This window comes from Abramis brama (assembly GCF_963993115.1).
Source record: "Abramis brama genome assembly, chromosome: 2".
In the NCBI taxonomy this organism is placed as follows: domain Eukaryota; kingdom Metazoa; phylum Chordata; class Actinopteri; order Cypriniformes; family Leuciscidae; genus Abramis; species Abramis brama.
The window spans coordinates 43,367,156-43,390,752 of record NC_139964.1 but is presented as its reverse complement, the minus strand read 5'-3'; the positions used below and the strand labels follow the sequence as shown (position 1 = coordinate 43,390,752).

Below are 23,597 nucleotides of genomic sequence, written 5' to 3'. Positions count from 1 at the left end.
TAACCCTAACCTTAATCTTTTTATTTTAAAGTCATCATTTCCGTTTTATAGGTGAAACAAAGGAAAAATGACCATCATGTTCCAACTATGAAAACCAGCTATCAGAATTTATCACAACCTCAATTCGACTGGTGGTTTATTCCATGCAGCCTCATTCTATGATGGCTAATTCTCATAGACTACCAATCAAAACAATTTTTTAAAAGGTTTTGACATAGGCTATTTGCTCTTTTTCTAAAATATGTTTCATTTAGGGCTCTTAGCTCTATGCATTTTGCATAGTGCTAATAACAAAATCTTGTTAAATAAAATGAATACAATTTGTTCATGAACGATTTGAGACCTCTAATAGTGCCTGCAAACAAATATGATTATTTTCATAAATACAAACAATGTGTAATACAATACTGGGCATGTACATATTTTCCATAACAGCTCTAGTTTTTAATGTAAGATTTGTTTTCAGAGCTTAACTGTGGTTGGTCATGTTAAAGTTTAAAGAGCTTAGCTTTAAAGTTGTACTGTGTTTTTCACATCATCAGCATTCATATAATTATCTTCAGATACACACATGAGTCAGAGCCCTAGATCAGTAGAGGGCAGAATAAATTCCTAAATGATTCATTGAGATGAACCAAAAGTACCAAACAAACAATCACTAAACATTTGTAGAACTGATCCTTGACTGAAGATTTAGCTGTAGTAATGTTGTGCTTCATTAGACATTTTGCAGTCACCCATGATTTATGAGCATGAGAAAATGTGTCAACGTTTCGGTTGGTGCATGTTTCCTTAGATACCAGACAGATAAGGTCTTGTGCATATGGTCTTACCTAGCCTGTTCCAAAACTGTTCTCCTCTAATAACTCACATAGCAAACAACTGCACTGCTGCCTTTATTCATGGCTCACATAACAGCCGTATTTTGGGGATATGCAGTGTGCTCTACATGAACCGCATGCTATCAGAAGAAGATAAATTATTTTGCTATTTTTCATTGTGCAATCATACGACACTAGAAAATATGCATGCAATTAAATCTCAGAAATCATGAAAATAGGCCTACATTTTACTGGACTATGAAATTACCCACAATCTATGTCAGGGGTTTTCATTCTTTTGACCAAATATGATCATCCTCATGAGAGGGACCCCCATCCTAAAGTTTATATTGGCATATATATTGTTATATATTTTCATGTAGCCTATAAAGACATTAAAGGTAGGCTACAATATGTAAGAATTTTCTATCAAAATATCCAAAAATCACTTACACAGTGTTATATATTTCTTTCAATTGTAGTTTCCAAGAATTTTCAGAGAAATTCACAATTTTAAATAGTGCCCGTCCCTGTTCACTTGTTGCCTGTCAATGACGTAATATCCGCGTTATCCCTGGTTTCCGCTTGTACTGCCATAGTATCCATGGCGACAGACGTGGACAACTGCGTAGTGCGTAACATCTAGCGAAACGCTGTTGTTGTTTCGTTCAAACATTATGGACCATGGCAAGCAGACTTTGGGACAAAAGGAGAAATAAAATGAGGATCAATATCGGTGTGGCGTTTTCGAGATGCCGAGAGCTCCACGTCCGCCACTAACTTTGGACTTGACAGAGATGCTGCTCTTGCATGTACTTTATTAGACAGGTGATCAAATGTACATAAAACAAATTAATGTTATATAGCTCAACATGATAAAATGTTAGAATATGATCAGTAAAGTTATGTTATTCTAATGTTGATCTAGCTTACTGCTAGTTTCATACAGCCAACAAACTAACACATAGAATAACATTATAACTTTCAACACACTCAAATGCAGTTTAGTATGATAGTGTAACGTTAGACCAAATGAAACAGCACTGCGTTCCCTCACAATTTTAATTTGTTACATAAACTAGAAATAGACATAAACTAAATGTCCTCATTCCTTTATATCCGTAGGACTCTCATTGTGGCACTGATATCTGTCTCTTATTAGCAATCGCGCCCTGCTTCATTCCCCAGGCATGTTAAAAAACATGAATGTATTCACTCATCCATAAACATTATTTCCTATAAACATTATTAGATCCATCGGCATGACGACAAATTTCATGATTCCACTTATTCACTGCATCATCAATCTGCGCCTTTGTTATTGTAAGAGGTTAGCGACCCCTAGCTGCGAAAGAAAATTACATATTGTAGCTTTAATACTGTGAAAAAATATTATTATTTGGCATTTTTTGGCATTTTTACACACTATGATTTATTATTTAGGCTACTTAAAGCCATTTTTATTTATTTTAATATAATTTATTTATTAATTATTTAAATCAAATTTCATTCATTTATTATTTTTATCAATTAGTTATTTATTTAAATCAAATAAAAATATTGTAATCAAATTTAGTTAGTATTTGGTTAGTTTAATAAAGTTTTTTCAGTGTTTTTCTCTAAACTTTTCCAAGGACCCCCTATCACTCCCTTGCGGCCCCTGTGGATCCCCGGACCCCAGTTTATAAAACCCTGATCTATGTGATTCAATCTAGATTTTTTTTCATGCATTCTTACCAATTTAAGCTTCAAAAACAGGACAGATCTTACAGAATGGTATTATCGTATAGCATTCAGAGCGATAATCCTTATATTTAACATCTATGCAGCTGAGAAAATACCATGATATTATGCAATCACAAATGTCTTTCTGTCTTCTGAATCCCAGAAACATCCATTATTGTTTCAGCTCTGTCTCAGAAGTGCAGGTCTGGGGTCTTGCCACCAGCAGGTGCAGCTGCTTTGACCTCACACCCCTCATTTATGTTCCCTGGGCCTTGGAGCATCAGACCCCCTTTGTCTTGACTCTTTTCACACACCATATAGCCTACACAATGTACAAGCCCTCCAGATAAAATTGAGGGTTATTATGTATGGAAATAAGGCAAACATGCCTGCTTAACAAGTTAATACAAAGTGCTTTTTGTTAAGCATGCTCACTAGGAGTCTGTGTACTATAACATTGATGCAGCTGGCTTAAAAAAATCAGAATCAATATTTTAGCTAAAATGTAGGGATTTTCCCCTAGTAGGCTAGTCGATTAAATTCTGGAATATGAGTGACATCGATTTTATAATAAAAAATAATTACACGTCCACACTAGGGTTTTACATCACTAGTTAATTTTGAATTATATACTGTATACGAAATAATCTAATGTGAAGACGCGCCCTACTGTTTGTTTTGAAGAGCACGTGACTCTCCTCCGTGGAAAACATGGCTGCGCCCTGTGCCGCTCAATGCTTTTACAGAACAGGTAGGTTTACAGGTTCATTTAGGAAGAGGTAGACTTTTCTGTCTCAATTGTAGAATATAAATACTCATTCGGACGGTAAGGCAAGCCAGTGACTCAGACGAGACAGTTTTCGCTCATGTCTTAATCGCTTAATCGGGATACACGTATTAATATGAAACCCAAAGCCGCGCTGTTTTATAAGCTTTAGTCACCATAGTGGGCAATTCAGTTTAGTTGTTGATTAAGATGGGGTTTTCAGCTTTTATATTTGGTTCTTTCAAGTAAATCTTTAACAATTAAAAATAAACAAGTTTAATTTGCTTACTTATTCAAGCACTATTTACTGTTCCAAGACTATGGAAAGGCTGGACTCATGTCTTGGAGCTCTTTATTGTTTGCTGGTTTGGCAGAGTCTTTGTGGGTCCAGTAGAAGTAAATAGGGAAAGTAGCATTACAACTCTTGTTGTCTTTTCAGCCATGGCATTTTTTTTCTTTTAAATTTAAATGAATTATAACCCAAAAGTGACATGTTATGACTTCATCCCTATAATTTCTAAGTGGTTAAGATAACAGTGTTACAGCTCACCCCGTGTTACAACCATCCATGGTCTCCCCTACAACAGTCAGTTTTCTGAAAAGGAATCTGACCTTCACCTTTTTTCAGTAATACAATCAATAGCAAAATAAATAATAACCAAGCAAATACATTCACCTCATATTTCTGTTTGAGATTTTCCCATTTATTTAATCGATAATGTTGACACTTATTGTTTTCAAGATTATTACTAAAGAATGTTTAGGGCACAATAAGAAATACAGTAGAGACACATACAATGATCCAGTTGACATGACAATAATTATTAATAAGCATGAATTGGAGCAACTGCTTTGCCATAGGTAAAAACAAAGTAGTTTGTCTTTTTTACAACATTAATCATTAAGTTTACTTGACATTAATTATTTTCTTAATAACAAATAAAGAACTATTGATTGCTCACATTTCCACCATGTTTGTAGTTATGAAGTTAACCATCACCAATTTTAGCCAAAAGGCTGTTCAGAACAATTATAATAGACCATCCAGAATTTTTTCGAGGTACTCTAATTCCAATCTAGCATACTGTTTAGGATAGATAGCATGTGAATTGGGAATGGTCGCCTCTGGGATTACAGAGCAATTAATGGAAATACACTGACATTAAGATTAGCAGATGACATTGATATACTGCAGTCCTGAAGTAAGGATTATATATTACAGTTAAAGCACCAGAATAAGTCTAAAGTCGACCACACACATACACACAAAGGGAATTCAGAGCAATCCACATCCTTGGCCACATCCTTTGCTCTCTGCCACCCAAATTGTTGTCACTACACACACCCGCTACCCCACCCTGGGTTAACCCACTACTGCCTTTATTCTAAACCCCCCAGCCACCCCTCGCTGCTTCTGAGTTACTCCCTTCATCAGTGGTTTTTTCATCTTTGTAACTCAACCCCTGTATAACTGCACTTATTTTGGGATTTTGACCGCAGTGTCTTCAGAAAAAAGTTCTTTCTTTTTTTTCCCCCTGTAGACAAACCTCTGCAGTCCTTGTTGGTATGAGTTACAACATGGTTGTTGATGTATGGTGGTGAATTATTTTCATTTGTGGTTCAGATTAAAAATTAAGCATCATTGCATGGTGTAATTGTTTGGACTTTATGTTTACATTGCAGCTGTGTTGTTCTTTTGAGAAAGGGAATGAGTTTGGGACATGATTCACAGAGTCTAAGCAAGGAATATTTATAGACCTTAACTTCACTTGGCAAAATTCATTTGAAAAATTGGTTGAAATGCCCTGCAATGTCGTCAAACACAGACAGCACTTGAGTCATACAAATACGAATATTATGATATATTATTTTAGTGTAAATAAATATTATGAATGACCAATTAAAAAAAAATAAAAATAAAATAAAATAAAAATTAAAAAAATAATATATATAATTTAATTTAATTAATCAATGTAAATTTTCTATATCAAAATTAGTGCTTGAATGTAATATTATAGACTAAATAAATATTATGAATGACCAATTTTTATATATATATGTATATATATATACATATACATACACATATATATATATATATATATATATATATATATATATATAATATATAGAATTTAATTTAATTCATCAATGTGAATTTTCTATATCTAAATTAGTGCTGTGAATCAATAATAAATAAAAAAACGAATTAATTGCACAGGTTTCTGTAAGTAATCGTGATTAATCACACTTAACATTAAAATTGGTAATCATAAATATATTTTCTAATTGAAACTCTAATGTAAAAACTATGGAAGCTTATTTCCGCCACAGAATAAAAAAAAGCGACTTTTTATCTCGCAATTCAGACTTTTTTTCTTAGTTGCGTTATATGTGAGCTATAAAGTCAGAACAAATGGTGAATTGTGTGAAGAATTGGGTGATATAAAGAATATAAACTAAAGAATATATAAACAGTTAAGTGATATAAAGAAGAATTGCGTGATATAAACTCGCAATTCTGACTTTTTTTCTCAGGACATTACAGAAGTGAACTTTTTAAATTTGTTAAACAGCCAATATTAATCACAAATTATATATATATATATATATACTGTATGACTATAGGAAAAGTTAGGAAAAGACACCTATTTAAATGAACGCGTATACACACACAAACACACGTAAATTTAAATAGGTGTCTTTTCCTAACTGTTATTTGTCCTATAGTCATAATTATGGCATTGTAATGGTCACATCTGGTGTTCTTTATGTAGTGAAATAAGCTGGTTAAAAATTCCAACAGTTTTACCTTTAAACTGTTTTTTGTTTTTTTTCACATCCTATGAAGAGATTATCGATATAGAGTCTTGTTCCATACAGTATATCGTTTGAAGTGCCCTTTGGACTGAACATTTACACTTACTATAATTTGGAATCACACTTGATAGCCGAAAGAGAGAAGTACACTTTCCAATGCACTATCACACCATTTGTTCATCTTTTTGGCTGTGCATAGGTGGTTCAAGGCTGCTACAGAGAGTAGCACAGCTGCCCATCTGTCACAGGAACTCATCTGGTGCCAACCAATGCCCACCTCGCCGATGCTTCTTCTGGAGGAAATCAAAAAGTTCCAGTGTGGTCCGGCCTGCCATAGTGCGCCCCTCTTATGCTGTACCCAAGGTAATCAATGCATCATCAAATGACACTGAGTTTACACTACGCCGTTTTCAACTACGCCGTTTCAACAGCGTTTTGGGGGCCTGAAAACACAAACTTTTGAAAACTGGTTTCAAAGTGAACATTTTTGAAAACGATTCCATTATTGTCTTGGTGTAAACTACAAAAACGCAAATTTGTGAAAAGGGTGACATCATGTGCATGGTATTACATGTTCAGTCAGTCTATAGGCATGTAGTTTTTCTTTACAAAGTGACCTTGCCAACTACTGGCCTGGCAGCATAATACAGCATTTATTTGCGGATCCCTGTGTGGATGGTTTTGACAACGTTTAAAAGTGTAATGTTGATTATAGTCACCATGAAATCAAAATTGACAAATTTATTATAAATGATTTATGTTAACATTACTATTTTTTAAATTTTTTTATTCATGTGTAATCTTTAATAAAAATAATTTCCCCTCCTTCTTGCAACGATAGCTCTTCTTTTGTCTGATGAAGTGTTTACTGGCGCGAGGGTGGGACAACCTGTCACTCACATGAGATCACAGCTATAGAAAACCACAATGATCCAAACTATTCCTTATGGACAAAATCGAGTCCCGCCCTAATTTTTTCTTGTTCGAGAAGCCTTAATATCTTAATAATCTTAATAGCGAAGAAAGGACTATCGCAACTTTCATTTGATGCCAACTTTAAATTTGAAAAAGACTTGCTCTTTTCTCAGCACATTCAGAGGCCGGACTATGTGTCATCCAGCAAAGTGCCTGAGTGGCCAGATTACATAGAGATTAAAGATGAGGAGCAGATCCAGGGATTACGAAGAGCATGCCAACTAGCCAGACACGTACTGCTGCTGGCAGGAAAGAGTTTGAAGGTATACTCTACACTTATCTGAAATTTGAGACTGTAACATTGAATAAGCTTGATGTGACATGTCCTTGAATTGTTATTTGTAGACACCTCACAATATTGTTTGTTTGCCAGGTTGGTATGACGACAGATGAAATAGACTTTATAGTCCATCAGGAAGCGGTTCGACACAATGCCTACCCCTCTCCTTTACATTATGGGGGGTTTCCGAAGTCAGTCTGTACCTCTGTTAACAATGTAGTATGCCATGGCATTCCAGACAGGTAACTCAGTGCTATTAAATGTGACTGCTTTGTTGTGACTGAAAGTCTATAAATGTGTCTGTTAGTATATGGGTCAATGGCATAGAACAGGGGTACTCAATCCTGCTCCTGGAGGGCCAATGCCCTGAAGAGTTTAGGTACAACCTGCTCCAACACCTGCCTAAAAGTTTCTAGCAGAGATGCGCAGCTCTACTATTGGAGGAAGTGCAATGGTCAACTTGAATCACTTGTGGCTTGATAACATTATAGCCTTGATGTCACTGAATCGTTTTCAGAGTTGTATGAAAGTCAATCACTGTTTGCGAATACCATAGAAATGAATGAGAAGTGTCGAAACTGAATCATACCTATTGCAAAATAAAAAACAAAAAACAGCATTTTTTTGTTGTAAACTCCAAATATATAGCTCACTAAAAAATAAATATTTAATGGCCAACATGTTACTGGACAGGTAGTCAATTCTTGTAGTGATGATCTGTTTTCTCACAAAAGCAGTTTATTCAGCATACTGAAGCCTCACCTCTACTGATATCCATTTGGGTTAACCTTGGAGGAGGCTCTTTTTCACACACTCAAAAGTACCTTGATTACCTGGTTTAGGTGTGTTTAACTTAAGTTTGGAGCTAAACTTTTCAGGACATTGGCCGTCTAGGTGTAGGATTGGGCATCCCTGACATCAAATATCATGATAAAGGAAAAATATTTTACAAATCTAGTTTAATGCACATGTGTCAACTTCTTAAACATGTAGATTTAGACTTTGTATTAATTTTGGTTTCAAACTGTTAAACCAATTTCAATAAAAGTTTGAATTTATTTACTCAAGTAGTGTAACCATCCAGTAAAAAATAATATTTTACTTTTTATTATAAAATAAACTTTTTGGGGAGTCATGTGACAAAATAAGACAATCGGATTTAAAGGGATACTTCAGGATTTAGCATTAAGCTTTGTATTAGTAGAAAACCTGTAGTATTTTCGAATTACCGTGCTTTCCACCCTCATATCCTCCTGAGGCGAGAGATTTATGTATTTTTTGTCTGGAAAAAATCCTCCGATGACGCAAAAATCGTCATTTTGCGTCATCGGAGGATTTTTTGGCCAGAGGCTAAAGACTACAGCCAGTAGTAGGGGCTGTTCCGCATGTTTTCAACCCGCCCATAGAGGGTGGGATCTCACTCACAGAATGTACACATAGTGTCAGTGGAAGCTAAGCTAGCAGGCTCTTGTTCTGTGGAGAAAGCTGAGTAGTAGGGGTTACCATCCTCTTTTTCCCGGACATGTCCGGCCGTCGAGATCGTCCAAAATTCCGGGATTCAGCTTTTGCTTTCTGCAGTCGCCATTCATTGTGTACATGCACACCTTTTGTTTCAATCTAGCTGAATTCATTCTGATTGGTGAATCTGAATGTAGTGTTTACATGAACGCTAAATAAGTGATCAGTTGATGTGCGTTTTAACATTGCTAAGAAAATTCCCGCTCCTCCGTGAGAGATACGAGACCGGTACGTCTCAGTAATCACGCCACCGGCCTCGTGTCGTTCTCCCACGGCCCTCAGTCTCGTCCTGCTCGCCACAGTAAACATAATGAATGGCGACTGTAGAACGCAAAAGCCGAATCCCGGACATTTTGAGCGATCTCGAAATCCCGGGCAGACTCGTCACGGAGACTCACTAGTAGCCTAGCTGCGCTCTTACCGGTAGGCGTGGCTTGGGAGTTGCCTCCTAGGGCAGTGAAGCAAGTGCATTCTGGGAGTTGTTGTCTTTCATCCACATAAGCCAAAAATAAATTTTCTGGCTTTTCTCAGTCTAGAAGGCTCCAAATTCAAAAATAATTTCACATTTCTTCTACATAAATGACCCATTTTAAATACACATTCATCTTTCCAGAGGTGAAGTATCCCTTTAACTTTACTTTGTTGTAAAAAGTTAACAAATTATCTGACTTATTGACCTTGATACAAAAGCTGTGTCCCAATTCAGAGGCTACATCCTTCGAAGGCCGATTGCGTCACAGCGGCGTGACAAAGGATTACATTACGTATTATTATGTACAGAAATGGACCACTGTAAACATATTTAGGCAGGTTGTGAACCCTGTTTTGTTTTCAGACAGTTAAATAAAAATTTCTACAAAATCCAGGCCTTTGAAGTCTGAGTCCTTTAAATGATGCAGCCTATGGTACACAGTTAAAGTCTTGAATTGTTTTCTGCATGTTGGTCACACCAAATTTTTCTGCATATATCTGCATGTTGGTCACACCACATAACTTTGATTTTGTGAATAAATGTTTTTCAAATATTACAAAGCACTGAAACTACGAACAAATAATAAAAGACTATGCTAACATACTTAACACTTAAGGTTATGTTTTCAAGAATTATTTTACTGAGGATTTTTTCTTCGCAGTGATTTCAGGACGGTTGTATCACCTCGACATTTTGTACGTTATTCCCTAAAAAAGCTCAAAATGAATTTTTATTCAGAAATTAAAAACATCAAGCGTAGCGTCAGTTCTGGCCAGTCTTGTTAGTCAAGCTCGCATCAGCTGACTCTCAACTGACCCAGGTCTACCTATAGGAATAGGACAATTACCCTCCTCCATCCCCAGCTCCTCCTCTCGTCAGTCAGGTTTTGGCATTCTGATTCCCCTTTGAATCAGACTAAAATTCTCTAATTATGTTGTACATTAAAATTAAATAATGCAATCTGCAATACATTCATGTTGTTTCTGTTCTGTTTACCCTAAGGGGGGTTATTGCTGCTCTCCCTGCTCTTATCCATGCTAGGCTGCATGGATGCACAGGGAGTTCATGCCCAGAACAGAACCATACCACAATCAAAACTGTATGCTAGTTATCAATCGTATTTGACGATAGTGGTCCTGACAGAAATGCTTATCATAAAAGAATGTATGAATTGCATCTTTAATGTATTTTTGAACATCTTGAATTAATGAATGAATGATATTAATCCAACAGTCCTGTCTTTGACCCAGACCATATTGTGTTTCATTTTCTAGTCGGCCATTGCAGGATGGAGATATCATCAATATAGACGTCACAGTAAGTGCTCTCTTTAAATTGTCAGTTAATTGTTGTTAGATTCCAATGAAGTTCTATTTCACGCATCTGAGTATCTGTAAATAGTGGATTTGCATTCTGTAGGTTTATTTGGAAGGTTACCACGGTGACACCTCAGAGACATTTCTGATTGGCTCAGTCAATGAACAGGGGAGGAAGTTAGTGGATGTGGCTTGTCAGTGCAGAGATCAGGCCATTGCCGCCTGCGGACCAGGACAACCTCTGTGCGTCATTGGCAACACTATAAGGTTCGTTCCCACACTCATCCCAGTTTGCATCGCCGGTTGAATTCTTAACAGCATCCAGCACCTTCAAGAATGATGTCTGTGGGAAATGTTCTTTTATTCATTACATTCACCCACTTGCTCTTTTTTCTTTTTTTTTTTTCTTAAAAATAACCTCTCTGTTATCCCTCTTGTGCACAAAAGTAGAAAAAAGACAGCAATCTTGCCTTGTCAGTCTATGAAGCCCTTATTTGATAGTGTAGTGTCTGAAGAAGGACTACACAGAGTTAATGTATTTCTCAGTGAGCTCCGAGCAAGCAATTACCCAGAATGCATTGGGTTTTTTCCTGCAAAGGGGTGTAAATTACAGGTTAGTTTGTCTTGTTGGATGTGTGCATGTGTCCGTGTGTGTGTGAGAGAGAGAGCGAAGTAAATTACAGGCTTGCTCCTGCTGTCTTTGAGAATCGTAGACTCTGCCAGGGTGGATTCAGCTCCCCACAGAGACACGAAAAGATCCGCAGGAGCCTTTTCACAGAGAGAGGACATTCTCAATCACTCACATACAGTACAGACACATCTTTAACAACATCTTATTGACTTTACACTTCTAATACAAAGACATAAATCTGCAAAACATAAATTGTAGAGATGCTGAAATTGGTTCAAGGTCAAAACGTGTACCTGAAAAAAGTGTACTGTGAAATATTTTATTATTTCTACTTTAATTTCATGACATAAATGTGTGTTTTTACATGTATCTTGAAATTAATACATTTAGGTAATTAAATGTGAGGATTTCCATGCATTTTGTGCAGTGTAGCAATAGATATTCCTTCTGTGCCTGAGGAAGCAATGCTTTTGTTCTCTCTCTCTCTCTCTCTCTCTCTCTCTCTCTCTCTCTGTGCGTAGGATTCTGAGCCTCTACAGGGACATACACTGTTATTATATACACACAGAGGGAACAATTACCTCTCCTCAGGAAAAAGCACTTAGACCTCTCTTTCACTCCTTCTTTCCCTTTTATTTTTTTTCATGCTGGCACCCTGGCATCCTCTCTCAAACTGTCTCTTTGCATTTCTTTGTCTCTGTCTTTTATTCTTTCGTCTTTTTCTTTTTGTGTTATATACCTTCTTTGTCCTCTACCTTTCCCCTCCCCGAATATAAAAAAGACAACTATTCTAGAATGTTTCTAGTGTGCGTTTCAGACACTGTAAAAATCTGTCTGAAATGTTATTTACATGTAGGCAACATGGTTAAATTTGACATGCAGAAGGCAACGCCCTATTTGGGTGTAGACTCGTTGGTAAACCAGAATTATTTTACCCCATGTGTACATTTACTTTTACACTTGAAGGTTTAGAAAAAATGGAAATGACATGGAAAAAGTTGTCATCAATTACTCACCCTCATGTCGTTCCAAACCCGTAAGACTTTCGTTCATCTTCAGTAGACAAATGAAGATTTTTTTTAAAATGAAATCTGAGAGCTTTCAGTCCCTCCATTGACAGCTACACAACAGACACTTGACGCTTCAAAAAGTTAATAAAGAGATCCTAAAACTAATCCATATGAATTTAGTGATTTAGTCCATATTTTCTGAAGAGAGAGATTGAATTTGTTCACTGAATTAAATTCACATATAAACATTGATCAGTAAACATAAACCGAAGTTCAACCGAACCTGTTTGACGCGCAAGAACAAACCTAATTGGTTCTTGCAGAGGCTCAAACGTGCTGCGCGACACATGAGAATGAACCTCATTGGTTCTCGCACATCAAGCGAACATACTTGAGCTTCAGTTTATCATAATTGATGTGTGCATTGATGAATGTGTATAAAAGCCTGTTCATCAAATAAAGTGATGATTGTGTTTCTTTAGAAAATTTGGAATAAACCGCTCAATTCATATGGATTAGTTCTTTATGAACTTTTTGAAGCGTCAAAGTGGTAGTCTGAGGGTGAGTAAATGATGACAGAATTTTCATTTTTGGATGAACTACCCTGTTAATTGTTTAGTAGAAACTTTTATCCAAAAGAGAAAAAATAAACAAGCAATGTATCATACAGCAACCAAGATAAACTTGGCTAAAAATAAATCGTAGTATTCCCTTATCATCTTCGTTTTTGAATTACAGCAATATAGCTAATTCAAATGGATTCCGTGTGTGTCCATACTTTATCGGTCATGGGATCGGAACTTATTTCCATGGTCATCCGGAGATATGGCATCATGGTAAGAGTTCAAATTATTTAACGTATTATTCATTCATTGTGCTTAATTAGAATCTTCATTAGCCTTGATTGGCTGGCTTAAAGGGATCGGTTACGCAAAAATATCTTGTCATTATTTACTCACCCTCATATGACTGGATATTTTGAAAAATGCCTCAGGGTTTTTTTTTTCTTGTTTTTCTCGTCCTTATAATGGAAGTCAGTAAGGTCCAATGTTGTTTGGAAACTAATGTTGTTCAAAGTATCGTATTTTATGTTCGTGCAGGTTTAGATTCATATAAAGGTAGTAAATGATGACAGAATGTTCTGTTTTGGGTGAACAAACCCATTTAATATATCTAAGCTTTACTTATTTAGCGATTTAGTTTTTGTATTATTGTAACTGTATGGATGAAGTGGATTGACGTGATCAGCAAAGATGTTTTACCCTTATTATCACCAGGGTTCATACTATTTTTCTCTTTTACAGCCAATGACAATGATCTACAGATGGAAGAGGGCATGTCCTTCACCATAGGTCTGTGTGTGTACTGATTGTTGTTTTAGATCACAGAGAGACTGAAAATTATTGAGCACATCAATGGAAGCATGAATTTGTAGGATTTTAGGAAGTTTAACCATCATATCCCATTTTTCCAGAACCCATTCTTATGGAGGGATCCTCAGAATTCAGGATCCTGAGTGACAAGTGGACTGCTGTATCTGTGGATGACAAAAGGTGTGGTTCAATTTTTCCACCCACAGTTCTTTCACCACCTTTTTAATGAGAGCCCAATGCAGCCATTTACATGTAGCCTACATTAATCATTCATTTCTTCATGCAAGAATAAGTGGCCAATTTCTATTGAGAATCTTCAAGAACTTTGTTTCTATTGGCTGTTGACATTTAGCTCAGAAAGACTAAGTACCCTCAGAATTTGAAGCACACAGAGCTAAGTGCTCTGCTATAAACTTTCCTTTAACAGCATATATTTCACTGGAGAGCACTCCAATGTTAATTGCAAATGAGCTGATTGCCCTGTTGGCAGGTGAGAGCAGAGTGTTACTACTTGGTCAGTGGTTGATTAGAGCTCTGATTTTTAAGTAATTATAATATGTATGACGTAATATGCATTATAAGAAAATGGATATTTACATTCCTTCCTTTAATTCTACTTCTAAGGTGGTGGTTGTTAACCTTTTTGACTCCAAGGCCACCTAAGTCCAGTTGTTTGCGATTTTCTGGATAAGGATTTTTTTTTTTAAATATATATTTTACTCACAATTTCTATCTGACAAAATATTTTAGAGCTTGGCATAGCTAGACAAATATATATTCATAAAATGTATAAAAATGCTCATTGAGTTTTTTTATTTTTTATTTTTATTTTTTATGACAGGTTACATTTTATAATTTTTCAAAGGAAAAAAAACAACACCACAATCTCATGGCAATTCGTAACTATTTTACATTTTGGCAAATTGGTGGCTATTTAGTATGAATTTGTATACAATCTCATTTTCCTACGTTCTGCTTACGCCCCAGTGACGGGTATATTTAGAGGCTGGGTTAGAGGTGGACCATGCTTACATTTTTCTAATAATCATACGTTTTTGTAAGATTCACACAAAATCGCCACCTTGTAACATAGTTCGTTTTTCCTGTGAGGTTGGAGGGACCTGGTTGGGGGAAAAAAAGTTGTTAAGGGGTTAAATTAAAATATCTTGATTTTTAAGTTGTTTTATCTTGATATTTAGTTATTTTAATGCTTGTTTCATCTTTATTTTAAGTAATTTTAAGGCCCCCCTTTATGCCTTCTTAGAAGTTTGCTGAGGCCCCCTAGTGGGACCCGGCCCACTGGTTGAAAACCTGCTCTATTAAGTTGGAAGACTGAATCTCTCAACATGTTCACCTGTGTGTGTGTTCTCTTGTCTTGTGTGTTAATACTCAGATCGGCACAATTTGAACACACGGTTGTCATCACCTGCGATGGTGTAGAGATTCTGACTAAACTACCAGATGAAGATTGACTGGACAAGAAATATGGAACATCTTGAAGTGTGACGTGTGATCTGGAAGTTTTTAGAATAACAAGCTGTTATTTAAATAAATGCGTTTCTTAACATGTAGACAATGTATTATTTTATTAGCTTGACCAAATGTCTTATTGAAACAGCTGTGCAGCTCCATTAATGGGTTTTTACATCTTGAATTAATGGGTTTAATTACTTAATGCATGTAGGTTATTGTGTAATGAGTTTCACAATCTCTTCACTGTTCCAAACTCTTTGGTTTCTGATGTCATCTCTGACAGAACTCATTGAAAGCGCAGGGAATGAAATGTCATTATGTCTTATTATTATGGCGGGGTTTCTCCGTACATCATCATATTACTCCGCAGTAATGTAGTTAGCGCTGTGGATCTCTCGAGAGGTGATTATATTTATGGGCCATGGGTTACCGTATGAGCCATGTGTAGCTTATCAAGAATACCCTATAATTATATCTGCTTCACGACATCATTCGGAGACTGCTTATGCTGTCTGACATTTGACAGAGTTTGAATTGTGCTGCCTGAAGAAGTGCGCATGCATCCTCAGTGAAAATAGCTGTGTGTCCAGTATCACAATGAACTATTTGAAGTCAATTTTGATGGTATAAAATAAATCATATTTTACAAGTAGCCTTAGCTATTAAATCGCTTCATAACACGTTGGATGAACACAAATGTCCAGAAAGTGCGTTCAGGTGAGCACGAATCTCGAGCCGACTTCCATTCTGGGCAACATCTGTTTAGTGGCTTTACAATTCAAGTTAATTACACTGTGACCCTTACTATAGTTAATCCGTAGGTTCGTTTGCTGTGCCATCTGGGAAGATTCCTGCCTTTGCTTGAAACCGTCCGTATAGGTCTATCTAGGCTAAAGAAACGCGCAGTTACACTTAAATCACCTATACAAAATTTGTTGTTGTCCTTAATGTAGCCTATATTAAAATGCATATTATTTTCAAGAGATAGGCTATATTATTAGTAGGCTACTAGATAACAGATTTAAACGGGCATGAATGCTAGCCTTCGTGTACGTCTTTATTTTTAATTAGGCTGCTATAACGGCAGCGCGGATGGATTTTCAGGTAGCCTTTAATATGAAAACACATTAGCGTAAAATACATAGGCTAGCCTTTACAAAAAAAAAAAAAAACACCTAGAAAAGTCAGATTATGAAGATGATGTAGCCAAGGCTACTTACATTATTAGGTATTATTATTAATCATCATCATAATCTGTAGGCAATCTGTTGAAGGTCTAGCCTAGGCTAGTTTGTGATTTGATCACACTCTGACCGCACATGGTGCCTCCAGCCTTTCTAATCTGTGCTCATTAAATCGAATCATAATTGCAGCCATTTAGTTTTTGTGCATCCTCACGCATTTTCCTCTGTCTGTCGCAATTACGAGCAATTTCTGGCGCTGAGGGAATCTTTTCAGTCGGACAAAAGAAAAAGGGAATAGCAGGGAATCAATAAGCGTTTTTTTCTGATGATACAGCATGGTGAACCGTAGCAGGTGTTGTAGTCTGTCACGATGCTGTCACTGTGATCCTTATATTGACCTTATAAATTCGCATTTTCGCTCACTTTTCGTTTCAGCATTTTCTTTCCTAATTTTGTGTTTTAGGCTATTTACAGCATTTCATTATATTTTCTTAGTTTTTAAAGTTGAAATATGCTATTGCTGAATAGTTAATAGCCTAGGCCTATAGGCTATCTTTTCCCGTTATATAGGCCTATGTGGACGTGAATCCGCATTAATGATTTAGCCTACAGTCAGATGCGGTTATTTGATTTCTCCTAAATCTTATAGCTACAATATAATTGTGGTCATAGGAAAGAAAAGAATAGCGAGCGAAATGTTTGCAAATTTTGCGTTACTGACAGCCCACCCAGCGTGTAAACCTTTGCTTAATTAGTCTACAAAAAGCTTTATCAAAAGTTATTCAAATAATTTTTTTAGAAATATTACAAACCCCCTGCTTCATGCAGATAGCTTTGAATCCAAACGGAAGCAGTCATTTGGACTGGTGTGGTTGCAAATATAGCCCTGGCATTTCAATTACTGCCAGCTGTGAATGTTGACATAAGGAGTGAAGCAGAACGGTTCAAATGTGCTACAATCATGGTCTTTGAGTTTGAGAATGAGATACCCCAAATCAGAATAAAAATAGATGTATTTTTCAATAAGAATCAAAGAATTCGGGGCCTGTAACCACGATGCCCATATTTAGAAAAACCACGGAAGCACAAATGAACCTCAAAAGAAACAAATCATAGAATATAAACAATTAGTTACAACAGCCCATGAAACTTTATTCTTTATAAATCGTGAGTAGCCTAAACCTCGGGAATACTGATGATTATGCTGTTTGTTTGTTCGGTCAAGCTGATTGATTTCTAGGCGTATTCTTTTCATTATGTTTTACTTTTAAAATACAATTGACTCTTTTTAGATATAGCCTACAAATGTTTTTGAATTTTCAGAAATTAATAATAGGTTCATGACATACAACATAAATATTCCACTTGACTTGAGGGCCAAATCGTCCAATAAAGCAAATATGCAATCTACTGTTTGTAATATGTATTTGCCATACTTATAATTACAGAAACGTTTAATCCCAATTTCACAATGACAAAAAGGTTACATGGACTAGATTACAGATAGGCCTACTGCAGAATATGCAAACATGGGCAAAGCCACATTTTAACTTGAAAGTAACACTTGGGCAAGTGGTTGTATGCTTTGCCCTTAGAGTAATCCGGATTTCCCACCTATTCCAGTAACTATTTTAGTTCCAAAAATATTGAACGTGACCATGTAAAGACGTGAGGCAAGCTATGAGAACTGTGTGTCCCCGTACAAGAATAGCTCAAGGCTGTGCTGGAGCTGGAAGCGAGGGCTCGAGGAGAATGTTTCCAGGGCGGTCTGCTTGAGGCGGTTTTATGTATTTTTTCTCTGGTTGAGTGGCGTTCATAAAACGTCTGGAAGAGGAGTGAGCTGACTCCAGAGAGTCTGGAGTGGGAAGAGCCCTCGCCGCACGCGGAACGCCCTCGCATCTCCTTCTGCGCATGCCAAGACGCGTCTGAATGCCAGAGGTAGAGGATACCTCCTCACCAATTTCTTTTTTTTTTTTTTAATTTAACAACGGATTAAATAGAATTCGAATCGTTCAACCGAATAATCACACATGCATTAAAAACGCTATGCTATGCACTGAAACAGAGTCTATGTCTATGCACATAAAAAGTCTGCATGGTCTGTAGAATAATGTTTTCTGCAAACCTTTGCAGCCATCATTTCTTAATTTCTATTTAAAAATTAATAATTAATAAATAGATTAGTGCATATGAACCCATGTTCTATTTACGCAGAGAGCGTCCAAAATTTTCACACTTATAGTTTCATTAACATGATTTGAGCGTTTTAAAGAAAAAAGTTGCCATAGGTTCAACGGACGTGGAAATATCAACACACACGGTTACATGCCAGTTGTACGATCCTTCACGACACTTTCAGGATCCTTTGATAAGATCAAGTATCATTTTTACAGACAAAAACCTGATAAACCGTGGGTCAATGAAAACATCCATAAGCGATAATCAAAGAACGAAACGTTAATTGATAGTAAAACGCACATTTAATTATGACTGCAGGTTGTATAAGCATTTTAATAGATTTATCACTAAACCTGTAGGCCTATATTCTGTACAACACACGAAAAAGGGCTACCCGTTTGTACTTGGAATGTGAAATAAACATCTGATTACCTCTTTCAATTGTACTATAACGAAAACAAATAAATAAATAGAAAAATAATTTAATGTGCGTTGTTCGAGCGCATCCAAAGTATTCCACAGCAAACATCTTTAGCAAACCCAGCCTGAAAATAGATTTTAAAGTTAATGTTCTCCTAAAATACAAGTCCAGTGACACGATAGGCCTATTATTTCCTCCTACAACAGGTGTATTCAGTCCTCTGTTAGAATATGGTCCCTGCACTCATTGCAGAGCTGTGATGAGGTTGTATTAAGGTACTGGGCTGTAGATGTGTGACCGTATTCGTGGAGGAGTACCATGAATAGTTTGTCAAGAACGATGGGGCAGTGGTGTTTGGTGGCCCCGCGGTCTGCTCTGAAACCGTGTCCGCGTCGTTCGCTGTCTGGTTCGGAGGGAAATCCCAACCTGCCTGTGGTGGAGGAGTGTTAGAGGGAGAGTCACCGGATGCAATCTGCTGGTCTGCTGGAATCTCGCCGTTTTTCCACAACTTTTTGAATTTTGAGCGTCGGTTCTGAAACCATATCTTCACCTGTGGATATTCAAAACAACGCGCAAATCTAAGTTAAAAAGGCAATGCAATTCCAAAACAACTAACACAATTTTGGACACAGGTCTACAATGAAAATAAAAGTAGGCTACTACAGAAATACAGTCTACACATTTCATAGCAACAAAAAGAATCCGCGCTTTTGACCTGGGTCTGCGTGAGGCCCATAGACGCCGCCAGTTCCGCGCGCTCCGGGAGCGCGAGATACTGGGTCTTTTGGAATCTGCGCTGGAGAGCCGCCAGCTGAAAACTGGAGTAGATGGTTCGCGGTTTCCGGACTTTCTTTGGCTTTCCATTCACCATGCGCACCTCCGGTTCACTCTCTTCCTTCTCTATCAAAATGAACCACAAAATTGTCATTAGAAAATATACGACGACAATGTAGGTAAAAGAAAACGACGTTTGGGAATGCTGAGGTGGTCTTACCCGGTTCGGTTGGTGTGGGTGAAGAACTGGGTCCATACGTTCCATAAGCGCCATAGGAAGAAGCAGCATAGCCTAAATCGTAAGCTTTGGGGCTGTAGTGAACATTACCCACTGTACCAGGATGATAGGAATAAGATGCCAGTTGCGCGTACGCTGTCCCTGTGCAGTGTCCTGTCTGTGCACTACTGTAGAAGCTGCTGTCGGTCACAGTTGACACCGGCAGTGTTGGGGAATCCTGCGACTTGTGAACGGTACTGAAGCTGCTCGAGGTAACATGGTTTGTATGCATATCCGAGCCAAGGCTATCCAGAACAGCGGTCATTTTTGCAGGAAAAAGTAAACTGAATTTAGGCTACTTACCGTGACCACTTATAATGTTCAAATTCTGTACGCTACCTCGAACAATTAATCGGTGAAACAAAAATCACAAAACTTATAAAGGTAGTTCGTTTTGCCTCAAGTCACATATCCATGGTTAATAGAGGGTTTGAGCTCCGCGGCGGTCTCTGCCTTGGAGATGCTGACGGGCGGGCCATATACTGGGCGTCATGTGGTAAAGCGAACCAATCGCTTCACAGGCAGTCCTGTCTGTGCCAGCTGAAGGAAGACCTTTGACAAGTCGAATAACAAAACATCTTGCAGCTCTGGTCTTAAAGGTCTTTTATTTACAAAGAGTTGATTAAAAAAAAAAAAAAAAAAAAAACATGAATCTACTAAATAAATTCAATAGTCCAAAAACATTAGCAAAATATGGAAATTTCAAAAAGAGACTACAAAAGAAAAAAGGCTATTTGTTTTTCCAGATGGAAAAAGCCCATAAATGCACAGGAGTTTTTGCTTTCTCTAAAGTTTTAAAGACATAAAGCACGGTCCTTTCTATCGTTAGAACGTTTTGGCGCAGATCATTTAATTAAATGTGATTCATTTATAATTGAAGTTTCTTGTTTATAGGGAACCTTGTTAAGATGCCTGAACCGTTAACCTGGCAAATGGAGCATTGTGCATGTAAATTACTCTATCAATAACCTACATTTAGACATACTAATGGTCTAAAAGTACTATCGAATGAAGCTTACAGTCTTGATTAAAGGGATCTATTTCTCCATTGTTGAGAAGCACGGTTTAACTGGAATGCCATCTATCGTTGAAATGTTGTCAGTGTATCTTACGGAAGCAGTCTGCATTCCTCTGACTAATCACAGACGGCGCCAGTCTACTCACACCCACAGGTGCGCAAAACAGCAATTATTGCCCGGTAAACACCAGGGATAAAGCGCGGAACCAGCCCTATATGATGCTCTGTCGCGCCAAACGCCTCGTACACAGACCTACATAGAAAACTACCTCAGTCACGAGAACTGGCAATTTACTAAGTATTCTGTCAACTCAACAAACTCTGTGGCCTAAGCTTTGCCAGCTGTAATCCTCAGGTGACTCTGCTGTGGTGCGATTTAAAAAACAGAATTTTGTCATTTTATAAAACATTTTAAACTAAAAGTATTAGGCTATTATAATAGCATATTGCCTGTAAAGTAGCCAATAAAATCGTATAAGTGCCGTCACTCGATTAGATTAGAAATTATTTTCTGAAGGATGAAGAATTGGATCAAAATATAGGTGGTCATTAGGCCTACTAGTATGCAGCATTGCAGCTAATTATTACAGTCATATGGATATTCAAAAGTTCGCAGTTGAAGTCAGTCTGTGCTCTTTTCTGCTCAGGTCAGGGGTCTCATTTATAAAACTGTGCCTACTGCCTAGCATCCTTACTAAAAGTGTACATGCGCCCTTAAGTCAAAAATGGCGTACGCCAAAAAAATATTCAAGACTTATAAAACCGTGCATACGCCAGACCCTGCTCAAAATTCACTTTATAAATCCCAGTCAGCAAAATATTGTGCGCACATGCATCTCCTCCCCGAAATAACCATATATGGAGCTTACAACGCCTAGTTTTACTATGCATATCCTCATCTGCATATCATTTGCATATGCATATTCATCCACGTGATACCATGTTTAACGGTACAAGACATTAGGGAAATATGAGATACGGATGTGAGTCACATTACATTGCTAAAAATAATTTAGTAGCCTATCCTTGCCTTGTTTTTGAATAAATAAATCAAATAGTGTAAAATACATTACAGATAAAGTTTTTCTCAATCTTTTCCACTGGCCAAATAGTATTTTTAATTTATTTATATTTTTAATGGAAACAGATAGGCCTTGTTGTGCATTATTTGCACGAAAATATTTTCTCAGACAATCTGCTGTTATCATAAGCAATTTTCTCTTAAAACATTAAAACACAACATGGCACAGGGAAAGTGTTCAAAAGCATCGCATCCACTAGCCTACAAATATTTATATTGAATATAAAAAAATGTTGTAACTTCTCAGTAATGATTTCATGTAATTTAAGTAACTCCATTAATGAGATTGGCATAAATGTGTATATCAGAATTAAAACATAGTTTAAATCATTATTTTATTTATTTAAACTGTTATTGTGAACATGCATTGTATTTATGATAAGGACTCATAATGAAGTTTTACGGTTTTCCTTCATCTGCCGTTAGATAAATATGCGCCAGTTTCACTAAACGGCCCAACGCGCTCTCGGTGGCGCGGACATTTAAGAATGGATGGATGTTTGCTTCATGTGATAGGCTTGGTGAGTGAAATTATATTTGTATTATCTTTCTGTATATGTATAATTTTCTTAAAATGTTATGTCTGAAAGTGACCAAAAAGCTCACCATCGTTGTCGCCAAACTGCTCCGTCTCCAAAACGTTCGTACGAATGGGTCAGAGTTAAATTTTCCCGCCAAGTTTGTTTTTATAAATCACAACGTATGCGTCGGAAGTGTTACGCCTCTTTCAGGGCCTGTTTTGTGCTTACGCAACGGTTATAAATGAGGCCCCAGATGTGCAGGTGACAAGTCGCAGAGGGGACCTCTGGCGCCCTCCTGCGTCTTTAAATGTGAAATGGCCTTTTTAGAGATGTCTTCCGCAGTAAATTCACCCCAAATTCCCCCGCGGAGTATGCGTATAATTATTATTAATAATATTTTTATTATTTTACCTTTTTATCTTTCTTAGGAGCAGAAACGCGTTATTTTATTTATTTAACAGCCACTAAACAAATCTGAGTATTCAGTGACAAGATTATAAGGTTATATGAAATGGGATAAACTAAAGTTAGGTTTTAACTTTAGAAGATAACAAAAGGTTTTCTAAGATTTTGTGTGAATGCAATAACGCAAAAGGACCTTTTTATTTAAATTGTGGCTGATGGAGTTTGGACACATCATATCCATTACATCTTGTTATATTTAGCAAATTTCTGTATTATAAAATGATATAATGTAAAATAAAAATTATGCCATTTTTATTCAAATAAAAAGTATGAATTTTATTTTATTTTACAACTGTTTAGCTCATGCAACTGAACTACATTAGTAAACACAAGATGGCACTGTTTCCTTAAATAACCTACTAATTCAGGCAATTGTGTTTTTACTGTGCATTAGATGAAAGAGGTCATATAGGTTAAGTATAGTAATGAACAGGAATTATTTAGATTTAGGAACACATCAAATACAAATATCAACTATATGTTACAACAAACAGGCCT

The 23,597-nt window shown here is 36.8% G+C and overlaps 2 protein-coding genes across 2 annotated transcripts; one reads left to right on the top strand and one right to left on the bottom strand.

Annotated features, from left to right (window-relative positions):
• Window positions 1-3,208: 3,208 nt before the first annotated feature.
• On the top strand, window positions 3,209-16,337 carry metap1d (methionyl aminopeptidase type 1D (mitochondrial)). Its single transcript, XM_084092227.1, has 10 exons — window positions 3,209-3,297; window positions 6,332-6,495; window positions 7,221-7,370; window positions 7,481-7,629; window positions 10,652-10,694; window positions 10,797-10,960; window positions 13,073-13,170; window positions 13,639-13,686; window positions 13,809-13,887; window positions 15,101-16,337. The coding sequence occupies exons 1-10, from the start codon at window positions 3,258-3,260 to the stop codon at window positions 15,177-15,179; spliced, it is 1,014 nt and encodes a 337-aa protein (XP_083948353.1). The 5' UTR covers window positions 3,209-3,257; the 3' UTR covers window positions 15,180-16,337.
• A 1,987-nt stretch (window positions 16,338-18,324) lies between these two features.
• dlx2b (distal-less homeobox 2b) lies at window positions 18,325-22,227 on the bottom strand. Its single transcript, XM_084106905.1, has 3 exons — window positions 19,958-22,227; window positions 19,679-19,863; window positions 18,325-19,513 (listed from the first exon to the last, which is right to left on the bottom strand). Exons 1-3 carry the CDS (start codon window positions 20,277-20,279, stop codon window positions 19,187-19,189), a joined length of 834 nt encoding a protein of 277 aa, XP_083963031.1. The 5' UTR covers window positions 20,280-22,227; the 3' UTR covers window positions 18,325-19,186.
• Window positions 22,228-23,597: the final 1,370 nt, after the last annotated feature.